The 12352-nt window shown below is 51.0% G+C and overlaps 2 protein-coding genes across 3 annotated transcripts in view; one reads left to right on the top strand and one right to left on the bottom strand.

Annotated features, from left to right (window-relative positions):
• The window catches only part of NTPCR (nucleoside-triphosphatase, cancer-related), a 35707-nt gene extending 28242 nt beyond the window's left edge, over positions 1–7465 (top strand). For both annotated transcript variants that reach the window (XM_061182454.1, XM_061182445.1), the window contains one exon: positions 6831–7465. In XM_061182454.1, the coding sequence (XP_061038437.1) occupies positions 6831–6899 (69 nt within the window). In that variant the 3' untranslated portion in view covers positions 6900–7465. The remainder of the gene's footprint in view (positions 1–6830) is intronic.
• Positions 7466–10368: 2903 nt separating this feature from the next.
• Positions 10369–12352, bottom strand: part of PCNX2 (pecanex 2) — a 303741-nt gene continuing 301757 nt past the window's right edge. Inside the window, exon 34 of the mRNA XM_061182433.1 lies at positions 10369–11358. Within this exon, the coding sequence (XP_061038416.1) occupies positions 11197–11358 (162 nt within the window). The 3' untranslated portion in view covers positions 10369–11196. The remainder of the gene's footprint in view (positions 11359–12352) is intronic.

Here is a 12352-nt window from a genome sequence, read left to right as displayed (position 1 = left end):
AGAGGGAAGAAGGCACACTGGCCAGGGACCTCAGGACCCCAGGAACAGCATGAGAGACACAATTGGAAATCACTGGTCATGCCAAGAACCAGGAAAATCAGCCAGAGTGAGAGAAACAGCCGACATGCCAACAGCAAGACGTCACAGATGTTGGAATTATAGGGCAGAGATTTTCAAACAGCCATCATAAAAACGCCTCAGTGAGCAATGACAAACCCACTGGAAACAAATGAAAAATAGAAATTCTCGGCCAAGAAATTGAAAGTTTCAACAAAGATACAGAAGCTGTAAGGAAGAATGAAATGAGCATTTTAGAATGTAAAATACAGTAACTGAACGCCAAAGTCCGTGGGTAGACCCACCAGTAGAATGGAGATGACAGAGGATGGAATCAGTGAACCTGAGGGTGAAACAGTAGAAATTGCCCAAGAAAGAGCAGACTAAAAAAATAAAATCCAGGGCCACAGGGACCTGTGGAATTCGGTAATATAGAAACTTCTATCCTGGTGCAGGTTCAGGCGTTGAAGCTTCCCTTCCCGAAAATTATGTTTCCCTTTCAGAAGTTTGGTTAAATGTTTTCCTCATTTCTTCTATAGTTTAATGACAAGTGTAGCCACTGAAAACTGTTTTAAATTTATTTCAATATTAGGTTATGGGAGACCACATGTCAGAAAACATTTAATGGTAATGTCAGTGCTGCAGAGATGAGAGGTAAAGACCTTCACGGGTCCAGATTCCGAGCAGGAGCTCTCGTACTGTTTTCATCCTTCTCTGACTCACAACATGAAAAAATATGTCTATCCCTGCCAGTCACTTCTAACAAAAAAATATGAGTTTGGTCATGTTGGTGGCATTTCCAAAGCGTATTTCACTTGATTTCCTGTGAAATCTCTCCTTCATGGAGATGCTGGAGATTGTTGTCCGCTGAGGCGACAGGAGAGAGGAGAGACGCCCGGAGTCTCAGGAACGGGGACTGAGCTGCCAGGGCGGCCAGCAGTCCTGGGGCACCTGGGGGAGGTACTGAGGTCCATCAGTGCATCGGGGACGTCACGGCAGCCTGGTCATCAGTGAGAGCTGGCGGGCCTTGTCCGAGGTTGTTCGGTTAGTAGGGGCACAGCCAGGATTCAGACCTCGGTAACTGTTGACTCCCAAGCCTGAGGGTTACCATAGCCCTGCTGTGTGTTACCTTCGTGGGTAGGGGTAGTTCAGATGATTTAAAATCTAAGATCCCTGGAAAGTACTTGGTTTTTCTACTTTAGAAAAATGTTACTGTCACTAAAATCTGTTCTACTGTTCTGAATTCAGAGCCACTTAAACTTGTTTTTGTCCATAACGCAGTTTTTCTTCTTTTAGTTTTTGCCTGTGGATTGCAAGATCACAAGAGAAATGGGAACTAGGTCCCAGCTTCCCTCCAATTTGGAAATTTTTAGACCTCCTCTTACTCTTCCTGGCCATGGGTTTTTTAACCAAGCAGGGTATAAACCATTTTCATCTCACCAGGAATTTGATGCTGTTTCTGGGTCACAGACTCCTGTAGGTACAGGAATGAGCATACATCTGCCAACCTTTAGGTCAAAAGTCAGTAGGCAGGGTTTTCTGTAGAAATTAACAAGCTAATCCTAAAATTCATATGGAAATTCAAAGGACCCAGCTCAAACAATCATAAAATGTTGGAAGACTCATACTTCCTGATTTCAAAACTTACTGCAAAGCTACAGGAATCAAGACAGTGTGGTGCTGGCACAGGGACAGACACGTAGATTGTCAGAATAGCGTTGAAAGTCCAAAAATAAACCCTTGCATCTGCGATCAACTGATTTTCAACAAGAGTGCCAGGACAAGTTAATGAAGAAAAAATTGTTTTTCAGCAAAAGGTGCTGGTAAACTGGACATCCACATCCAAAAGAATGAAGCCGGACCCTTAGCTCACATCAGACACAAAAATTAACTCAAAACAGACCATAGATCTACATGTAAGAATGAAACTATACAACTCTTAGAAGAAAATATAGGAGTAAATCTCTGTAAACTTGGGTTAGGCAGAGTCTTATTTGTTACAACACCAAAAGCACAAGTGACAAGAGAAAAGTAGATAAATTGAACTTCACCAAAATTTAAAATTTTTGTGCTTCAAAGGACACTGTCAAGAAAGTAAAATGAAAGCCCACAGGATGGGAAAAACTATTTAAGAATCATATATAAGGGACTTCGTGTATCCCAGAATACATAGAGAACTCTTACAACTCAATAATAAAACAATAAATAAACCAATTAAAAAAGGAGCAAAGAATCTGAAAAGACGTTTCTCCAAAGATAGACAAATAGTCAATAAGCACATGAAAAATGTTGTAACACCATGAGTTTTTAGGGCAGTGCAAACCAAAACCACAGTGAGCTAGCACTGCACATTGCTGGGATGGCTATAATGAAATTAAAGGAAAGAAATGGAAAATAGTGTCGGTGAGGATGTGGAGAAATTGGAGGCCTCATACCCTGCTGCTGGGACTGTAAAAATGCAGCAGTTCGTCAAAAAGGTAGACGTGGGATTACCCTATAACCCAGCAATTCCACTTCTAAGTGTGTACCCAAAAGAATTGAAAACGTGTGTTCAAACAAAAACTTGTACACTGGTGTTCATAGCAGCCCTATTTATAACAGCCAAAAAGTGACAACCCAAATGTCCATCAACCGATGAACAAACAAACAAGATGTGGTGTACACACACGATGGGGCGTCACTAGACAGTAAGAGGGAATGACGTGGTGACGTGTGCTCAGTGTGGAGGAGTTTATGTCACGTGACACCAAGGGAAGGAAGCCTGTCACAGAGGATACCACACTGTACGATTCCATCTGCACGAAATGTCCAGAATAGGCAAATCTATAGACAAAAAAAAATAGATTAGTGGTCGCCAGCACCTGGGGGGAAGGAGTGAGTGTAGTGATTGAGAGTGAGGGTAATTGGGGGCGGGCGGGGAGGGCGTGACGAAAATACTCCAGATAGATAGTGCTGATGATTGCACGGCTGTGAATCTACTGAAAGCCACCAAATTCTGCCCTGAAGAGGTTGAATTTTTTGGTATATGAGTTATAGCTCAGTAAAGCTACGCTGTACACTCACACAGAAGTCAGGACACCCAAACAAAGAACCATCACCTCTCCTTCCTCCTCCCCAGAGAAGCGGCGTTGCCATGGAAACAAAGAACCATCGCCCCTCCTGCCGCCTCCCGAGAGAAGCGGCGCTGCCATGGAAACATAGTCCCATCCCTGCCGTGGGCACTGGGTTCCCGAAAACCCCACTGGCAAAATAATTCTTGGTTTAGAGCCTTTAAACTTCAAGGGAAAGTAGGGTTAGAGGGTTTGAATTCATGAACGAGCCTATTTTTAGGTTCAATAAAATGAAATGGAGACAGAATATGAAACGGAGAGACTAGTAATACTTTTGTTATGTGTTAACGTATAATAATGAGCATTGTCAAATTAATTTCTTCTTTCAATCCCCTGCTTACTTAAAACTTGTCAGGGTACTTCCCACACAGTTTCAAGGAAATGTATGTGGTTTTGTTTTGCTTTCTTGCACATAGTGTATACATGAATAGGCATTTTTTCCCCTGCCTGTTCCTCTGTCCATATGTTCACAGCCTTCCTGACGTTATGGCACCCAAGTCGTTGACTGGTAGGCCAGTCTTAGGCCCTTCCCTGGTCCCAGGAGGCTCAGAGCAACTCAGATGCCTAATAGGCCAGAGTCTTCATAATCTGTATTTAACCGCTCAGCTCTATTTCAGAGACCCTCCTCTGCTTAGAATATAATAAGCATTGATGGAGCACCCACCCTGTGCCAGACGCAGGAGGAAAGTGACACAGCTCCGTCACCCTGGAACTCGTGGTCCAATTTTCTAGGGGCCCGAGGCCGGGAGCCTCCTGCAGCCCTGGGCAGGGCACGGCGGAGGAGAGGGCGAGGACGCCGGGGTCCTTTCTGCAGTCGGCCTCGCCTCCTTTTCCCTCCCAGCCCCCAGCGCCCTCTTCTCGTTAGCCTCTCGGGAAAGGCCTTCTGCAACCAAAAGTCTGGGGGTAGAATACAGAGTAGACCAGAATTCTCCCGAAAGGGAAGGGCCCCTGAGCTGACAGACGATGCTATGCGTGTTCTCGCATCTGAGAGTTTGTCTTGGGTGGGCAGGGAACATGGTAACTGAACACTGTAAACGGCTCCACATAAAGATCTTACTGCATAATTTTCAGAAATCATCTTAGAAAAATCAAAGCGGGTGGCGAAATATTAGCATTCTGTTCATCAGTTTTTAGTGAGAAGTCATCCTCAGAATGTGTCTTTTCTAGTCTTTATTGTTTGTGCTTTTTCTATGCAAGGCTTGGAGACGCTCTCTGCGCGTTGGGGGCGGGTGGACCCTGTCGGTGCTGCAGCCCCGCAGCTCCCGGAGGACGGTGGGCGGGGCTCCAGCAGGACGCCTGCGGGACAGCGGAACTGTGGCCCTGCAGCTTGGCGGTGCTCTCTGGGGCTCTTCTTTTATCATCCCTGAGCCTCCCGCCTGTTAAATCCTGCTTCTCTGCGGGCCTCCGCGGGGCCACTTGAACAGCCTGCGCCCAGGACCGGGGTCTTGGGTAGCGGGGTTTCCACCTCACCACCCTTCACTTCCCTTCATCCCCCCGCCCCAGCCGTTCTTTCCGAGGGCTGAGGGCTTCAAAGACTGGAAGGGAAGCCGTAGTGATGACCCCGGGGAAGAAACCCTACCAGCAGCCTGCTGACCCTGTTTCTGCACGTGTCTCCTCGCACCAGCTTCTGTTTACACTTGAACGACGTGAGAAGTGTCCAGTGCGGACCTGCTGACCTCCGGCGCCCGAGACCCACCAGCGGCGGCCCCTCTGGAGCTGGATGGAGGGGCCGGGGCCGCCTCGGGGACATCGAGGGAGCGGGGCGGTGCCCGGCCCATCCTCCCCGCCCCCACCGCCACCGTTGCTCCTGTTCTTCCCTCCTGAGTCCTTCTCTCTCCTCCTCTCCCAGCCCAGCATCTCACCCTCTCTCTCACGTGTGTAAAGGGGGCGAAATGAAATGTCCCCATCAGAGGAGGTGGCCCTTCGGGCCCGCGGTGAACCCTCAGGGACCCTGACGGCAGAGCCTCGGGGACTCCTCGTGAGGGCAGGGCGGAGGCGGGGGCTGAGGTCCCGCGTGTCCTCCCGCCCTCTCTGCGTGCCGCTGCCGCCCCGCTCCTCCGTCCGCGGCGGGCGCTCCCTCGGATGCTGCCCGCGAGAACGGGCTCGGGCCAATGCAAGCCAGAACGGCGGCGAAGCCTCGTGAGGCTGGGCGGTGTGTCATCAAGGGGAACACGGGGCGGATGGGCCTCCTTTCGGTGGAGCCAGGGCTGCCCGCGGTCCGGTGGGCGGCGTCCTCGGACACCAGCGTCAGGGGCCCGCCCTCCGCCGCCTGGCCCCGTCCTTTCGGGACTCAGATTGTCAGGAGGCCCCCGGGGCCGTGGGCAGCTCTCGCGCGGGAGGGGCACCGCGCTCTTGTGAGAAGGACGTGGGATGCAGGGGCCCCAGGCGGTGAGGCCCACCGCACGTTCACCTCCCGAGCCGGGGCCCCTGCCCCCCGCGGGGCTGAGGGCCGGTAGCGGGACCAGGCCCGTCCCCTCGGGGACCGCGCACCCCGAACCCGCTCAGGGTCTTCCGGTCGCACGCACCTCTTCTCGGCGCGCTTCTCTGCTCCGCCCTTCCCTCTGCCGGTGCCCTTCCCCCGGCATCCACCTGCCAGATGCAGCCCGGGCATAACCGCCTGCGGAAGCCTTTCCCGGTCCCCCAGCTCCCCGTGCCTCCCAGACTCTCTGGGACCCTCTGCAACCCTGCTCTCACTGCTGTCCACGTCTGCCCGCCGTCGGGTCTGCGGGCTCCGTGAGGTCAAGGTCCTGGTCTGAGTCTCGCCATCCCCAGCACCTTGCCCACCAGCAGGGCGTGTTGAATGTTGTGTGGGCCACCGAGGAAGGCACTGGTGATGGGAGGAGAGGCGGCCCTGCCCGTGCTCGGGGCGCAGCCCCCCACCCAGCTCCCTGGGGGCGTCTGGATGCTCGAGTTGTACTCCATGGGCCTGTGGTAGTGACGGAAAGAAAAATATAACACAGATCATCGGAGAGGGCTTGAATAAACTGTTAGTTTTGTTTGTAACTGTTGATTATAGAGGTAGCACACCGGGATGCAGGGACCTGTGCTCTAGTCTGCACTGCGCCCACGCTACCTCTGAGATCTCAGGAAAAGCCCTGCTCTTCTCTGGGCTCCTGCTTCCTCATCATTCAGATGCAGGGTTGACTGGTGTCGGAGGTTTCACGGAGAGATGAGGAGATTACTGACCTTCAGAGCATCCCAGAATCCTGGCTGTGACCCAGCGCCAGTGGGGCCGCTCTCAGTGGGCCCACCTGGAGGGCCGGTGCCCACCTGAAGCACAGGTTCTCCCGGCTTCACTCAGGCTCCTTCTGTCCAGGTCAGGCTGAGCTCAGGGGCCACGTCCCAGCCTGATTCCCATCATCCCTCCCAGGGTTCGATTCATAGCCCTTTTCCAGTTAAAAATCCTTCCGTCATCAAAACCCACTTTCACTGTTTGAGCCGCAGCTTCACAGAAGCTGGTGGTGGGATTCGAGTCCACCGGCCCGGTTTTCAGAGCGCTCTGGAGGACCTGGGCTTCCTCCCATGGTCGTACCTCGCCTGGGTCACACTTCCTAAAACACACCTCACCTTTCAGGCTCTTCTTTTAGAATATTACCTGGCAGAGTAGGTAATGGAAGGAAAAGAAAGGGACTCTGAAGCCCGCTTTCTTGCTTCTTCCCACAGGTCACCAAGGAGAACAGAAACCACCTTCTGCCAGAGGTCGTGACGTGTGTGCAGAGTGGCCGCAAGTGAAGACGACTTGTCACTGCTTTTCTGCAGGTGAACACATCTCTTGGAGAGGAGCCTGAGTTCCCTGCCTGTCCAGGTTTTTGGCCTTCGGGTTTATGAAACCTTGGAGGCTTTTCCAAAGAAAGCCTGACAGCTGTTTTCCAAAAAATGTTTAAAAGATCAAATTAGCCTTAATGCTGGATTGACTTTACAAGATTAACAATCCACTGTGGCTTATTTATGCTGAGAGATTTCTGTTTATTTCCTCTTGCAGTTGTGCATATGATTTGGGTAAATTATGAAATGAGAAATGGTTTTCGGAGTATTAGATGGAATTTGCCCCCATTGAAGTTTATAAATGTGTTCAGGGAAGGGGGAGAGAAGAGTTCACTGCCTAATCAGTTTTGCATGTCAGGAAAATTAAATCCCTCTCCAGGAGCAGCTGCAGTCCCCTGCAACTTAGAGTGATAACAGTTACTTGATTTTTGAAAAATCAGTATTTCAAGAAAAGCCATTTTCAGTCCTCCCCCTCCCCATCCCTTATTGTTTATCTGTTTGCTTATTGCTTAATAAAATAGAGGTAGACGTGATGATCGCACGCATGTGGGTCCTTGCGTGGGAGGGACGAGCAGTCTGTAGAAATGTTGGTAGCGCCGGGTACCCAGCGGGGCTTCAGATCAGAGCCGCGCTTTGGCCCCGTTCATTTAGACAAGTTCGCAGACCTTCCTGGGCCCTGTTTCCCTCCCAGAAAAGAGGGAAGTGAGTGCCGTCGAAGGAGGGCGTCGCCACAGCCTGAAGGAAACCACCCTCAGGCGTCCTCGCGATCCCCTGGGGAGCACCCGGGGCCGGGGGCCCGGGCTGCCGGGAAGATGGTGCAGAGAGAGAAGGTGCAGCCCGGGCAGGGCCCCGTGGGACAGACCACTGAAGCCCCAGAGCTCGCAGAGGATAACAGCTGCCCTCCCAGGGGTTGATGGTACACATTGACGATAACCAATTCAGTGTTTTTAGGCCAGTTTTGGTGAAGACCTATGAATTACCAGGGTTTTTTTAGCCTTAGCTACAAAGCCAGCTTGTGCTAATGCCGGGTGTGCCCTTGAACGTGACCACTGACCGGTCCGGGCATCTGTGGAGTGAGGTGCGCCGTGAGCTGGGCCCTGGGGCAGCGGACAGTGCAGGAAGCAAGTCAGAAAGAGAAAAACAAATACCGTATGCTAACACATACATATGGAATGTAAAGAAAAAAAAAAAAAAAAAAAAAGGTTCTGAAGAACCTAGGGGCAGGACACACACAGTATTTTAAAAAATGGGTTTTTTTGGCCAAGCCGAGGGGCATGTGGGATCTTAGTTCCCTGACCAGGGATCGAACCTGGGGCCCTGACCACTGGACCGCCAGGCAAGTCCCCCAAATGGTTTCTTTTCTTCTCCGAATCAGCACGTGTCAGGGAGATGGTCCTTTAAAGTCACGGACTATGACCCCTCTGACTGTGGTGGCTGAGAGGAAGAGGGCGCCTTCAAGCCGTACGTTCGTCAGGTGCGGGGCCGGGAGCAATGCCAGCCCAGGGAAGTGGGATGGGCCTCGGCCTCTCCTTCTCCTCCATCTGTCTCCGTGTTCGTAGAAAGCTGTGTCTGGGAAGACCGCGTGGGAGCAGGGGCACTGGGGGCAGCTGATGGCAGGTGCTTGTGACTTGGGACAAAACAGTAGGAAAGTGGAGCAGGCTTGAGAGGAGGGCTTGGGGGACAGGCCTTGCGATGCCCGTTTCATGGGCCAGGAGAAGTCAGTGCATCAAGCGGTTTTAGAAAACGACTTGCCAGGCAGATGGCCTTAACACACAGGGCAGAAATTAGAATCAATAATGCCAGATTAGCCACGTGATTTATATAAAACTAAGCACTACAGTTTTTATATTATCTTTAGAGGAGAAGCAGTTTTGTTCAGTGTCCAAATGTAGAAAATAAATAACTCTTTAGCTCTGTTCTGGCAGAACAGGTGAGTAACTCCAGCAAGAAATGTCACCTTCGGAAAATCTCCTCTAAATGGGGGCTAATAATACAATATTTTGCAAGGCGTACGCTCTGATAAACAGTTGACTCGCTGAAGATCAGATTAACAAGCTCATGAGTTGTAAATATAAAAGTTGTTTGCAACACTTGAGAGAAATCACGTGACCACGTTGTTGCCAGCCCGTAAGAATCCTGGAGGGGATCCAGCCACGATCTCACGCGCGGGTCTACGTGTGCACACGCTCGGAGTGTACACTCAGGTGGCTTTCCTGCCATAGACAACGCAGAGGGTGGCATCCCTGTCTGAGGAGTCTGGCCCCGATGTGGGTAAACTACACCTTTCCTCCTCCCGCTGCGTCCCGGAAGGCTGCCGGAGGAGCGGATAGGCAGTAATCCAGCAGTCGGAAAAGCAACGCGCGCATCTCTGGTGGAACGAGAGGCAGGAGCACCCGGGTCGTGTCTGCCTGCTCACCTGCGTTTCCCTGTCCCTGCAGACTGCTCTCCCAGTTCTTTGAGCAGCTCTCACTTGCTGGGGAAGCGGTGACTCTGTTTCTTACTTGTGGAGGCCCGAGGAGTGCCCAGTCTGAATGCTGCTGGGCGTGGGTCATGGTCTTACCTAATTCAAGTGGCCACCCTATATGGCGAGGCCACGCTCACAGCTCAAGGCTGCCCTTTAGTCCTGAGGGCTTGGCTGCAACGTTGCCCAAAAGAATTTCGGGAACTGCCAGCCAGGTTTGGTTGAGCCGACTTAGAGGACTGCGGTGAGGTTTTATCAGCTTCTCTTTAGACAGACATCTGCAAATCCGTCAGAAATAAGCAGGAGTGCACCTCCAGGGATTGCTGATTTGAGAATCATGCACTGTGTCTCCGATTATACAGAGTCTACCTATTGTTATTTGTTGCTAATTCTTATTTTATATATTAAAAAAAAAGAATATGACCATCTACTTCCAAGGGGTAAGGAATTCTCTGCAATACCCTCCCCTCTGCCTACACTTCCAAACCCCAGGTACCTTTAAGAAATTTGTGTGACTGTTTCCAAATTGAGTATCCCTAACTATTTAGGTCTTTCCAAAAGCGATGGTTCGCCAGGTCAGTGATGATATTCTCCACAGACTCTGTTCTGCGACCCCTTCTTCCTCCCTCACGTCAGGAAGAAGCCAGGTTTCTGCTCTACCTGATGGGAATCTTAAGATGAGAAAAGCTGTCTCAGAATTTGCCTACAGCATTATAAATCAACTATACTTCAATAAAAAAAAGAATCTGAAAAAGAATATATATATATAACTGAATCACTTTGCTGTATACCTGAAACACAACATTGTAAATCAACTATACTTCAATAAAAAATAAATTTTTTTTTTAAAAAAGAATTTGCCTAAATGTCATTCTTACAGTGAAGGGTATGGTATTTTTTTTGTTTTTTGGTTTTTTTCAGAAGTGACAACAGTTTCAGCAGAACTCAAACAACTGGACACAGCGATAACTGTAAACATTTTAATTCCAAAAACAAAGGTATGTGCAAATGTCCTGTGACACGGTAAGGATTGCTTGGCTTGGAAGCAGGCGTGCATTCCTGGGAAGCACACAGGAGCGCTGGGCGAGACGGGGCCTGGCTTCTTGCAGGACGTTGCTGTAACTGCAGTTAGCATCATTCCTAGGTGGCCCTCCATGACCTGCCTCAACTAGACTTCTGCACTCACGTTGCTGGGGATGGTTGGCTCCTTTCACAGGATGCTTTGGACGTGACTGCATGCACTATCACATTTTTTGCAGTAAAGCTGTCACTGGTTTATACTTAACAGCTGCATAAATATTATAAAGAAGTGAGATGTTTCTCTATATGTAGACTGAACATCAGCGCATTGGACCAGCTGATGGTGTGATATGGACTGCTGTCCGCCTCTTTTTCACAGTAACAGTGACATACAAAATGCCAATCGTTCAGCATGCAGCTGTCTTATTTTCATCAGGACCAGAAGGAGTTATTGATGTGCTCTACTTGAGTTGTCTTAAGATGTTAACATGGCTTTTATTTGAATTTTCCACTTCTGGGAGGGGTGCTTCCCGCGTCCCGCCTTTCTGGGGCCGCGAGTGCCAGAGGAGGAGGGAGGCCTGGTGTCAAGGTTTGTGTTCATCACGTGAGATATTTTTCAAGAACCTGAGATCAAGTTATTCTGTGTTGTACGCAGCACTCATCTTCCACAGGATGGATCTCCCGGCTCTCATGCTTTGTGCTGTTTAGTTTGGGGAGCGCAGGGGAGAAGCTGGGGGGCTTGCGTCGCTCCCCGACGGCGTGGCTTCTCCGGCCCGGGCTCAGCTACTGCTCGTCGGAAGCGCTTTGCTGGGAGGCCGTGTCGTCCAGGCCCATGTCCTCCTGGCTTGCTCTTCTGCACGTCACCCGCAGGTTCTCGGCCGCGTGGCGATCTCGAAGCAGCCCCTGCTCGGTGGCCTCCGTGGGTTCGCACGGCTCGGAAAAGTGCTTTCAAAGAGAAAAGAGAAGCAACAAGTGACGGCTCAGCAAAGCTGACTGCCTCCCCGATGACCAGCCCACGGCTGTACGTACCAGCCGGCAGTGTGGCAGGACCCTGGGGTCAGAGTCTAAGGTCAGGTCCATTTACAGAGGACCAAAGCGGGGGGATCTTTGAGGACAGAACGTGCAGGCCGAGCCACGGGCAGAGGGGGCACCTCTGTACACAGGGACCTCTCCTTAGGTAACCTGGAAGAACATGACCTTGGGCAAGAGGTCACTTGTGAGCCTGGATTTCCTGAGTTTGGGTCAATGTCACTTCATATACATTTAGCCCTGCACAGCTGCTCAGTCCTGCAGGTTTGATCCCAAACAGTAATACCAAGGCCTTTCTATTGTGGCTGCACATGGTCCCAAGGAGCCAGCCATCCCTGTGGGAGAGAGAATTTGCCAGAATCCCAGAGCTGCATCCCCAGACTGTCTTAAACACACATTGGGGATGGCAGAGAGCCGCGATATTTTGTGCACTGTTACTGAGGAAATGAAAAAAGGGAAGAAAGTTTATGTTTAGCTATCTAACTTAAACTCCTGAAGTAACCCAGGGCTCCAGGATGCTCAGAACCCTGCCCTGAAGGCCAGCACACCATCGCTGCGACCCCGTGGCTCTTCTTAGGGTGGTGCACGCCGGCCTGGTTTCGAGGTGGCTGGAGGTGCCACTGTATGTCTTCTCCTAAGGGCGGGGGGAGGCGCCAGCCTGTAGGGCTTCTCCCTATGGGAAGAGGGTAAGGGCAGAGCCCCCATCATCCACCTCCAAATACCCACGCCCGGAACCAGGCGGCCAGCAGCCTGTGGCTCTGCTCCTCCGCGGGCAGGACAGCGTGTGAACGTTCAAACAGAGCGTGGAAGCCTCCAACCTGATGCCGGCTTTTGCCTGAACGTCTCCGATCTCTCCCTCCCTACCACAGTACAGAAGAGAGCGGCTGGGCGTTTATTTACGTACTTAACT

Source organism: Eubalaena glacialis, chromosome 1 (assembly GCF_028564815.1).
Source record: "Eubalaena glacialis isolate mEubGla1 chromosome 1, mEubGla1.1.hap2.+ XY, whole genome shotgun sequence".
NCBI lineage: Eukaryota > Metazoa > Chordata > Mammalia > Artiodactyla > Balaenidae > Eubalaena > Eubalaena glacialis.
The sequence above is the reverse complement of the archived record's forward strand: the minus strand, read 5'-3'. Positions and strand labels throughout refer to the sequence as shown.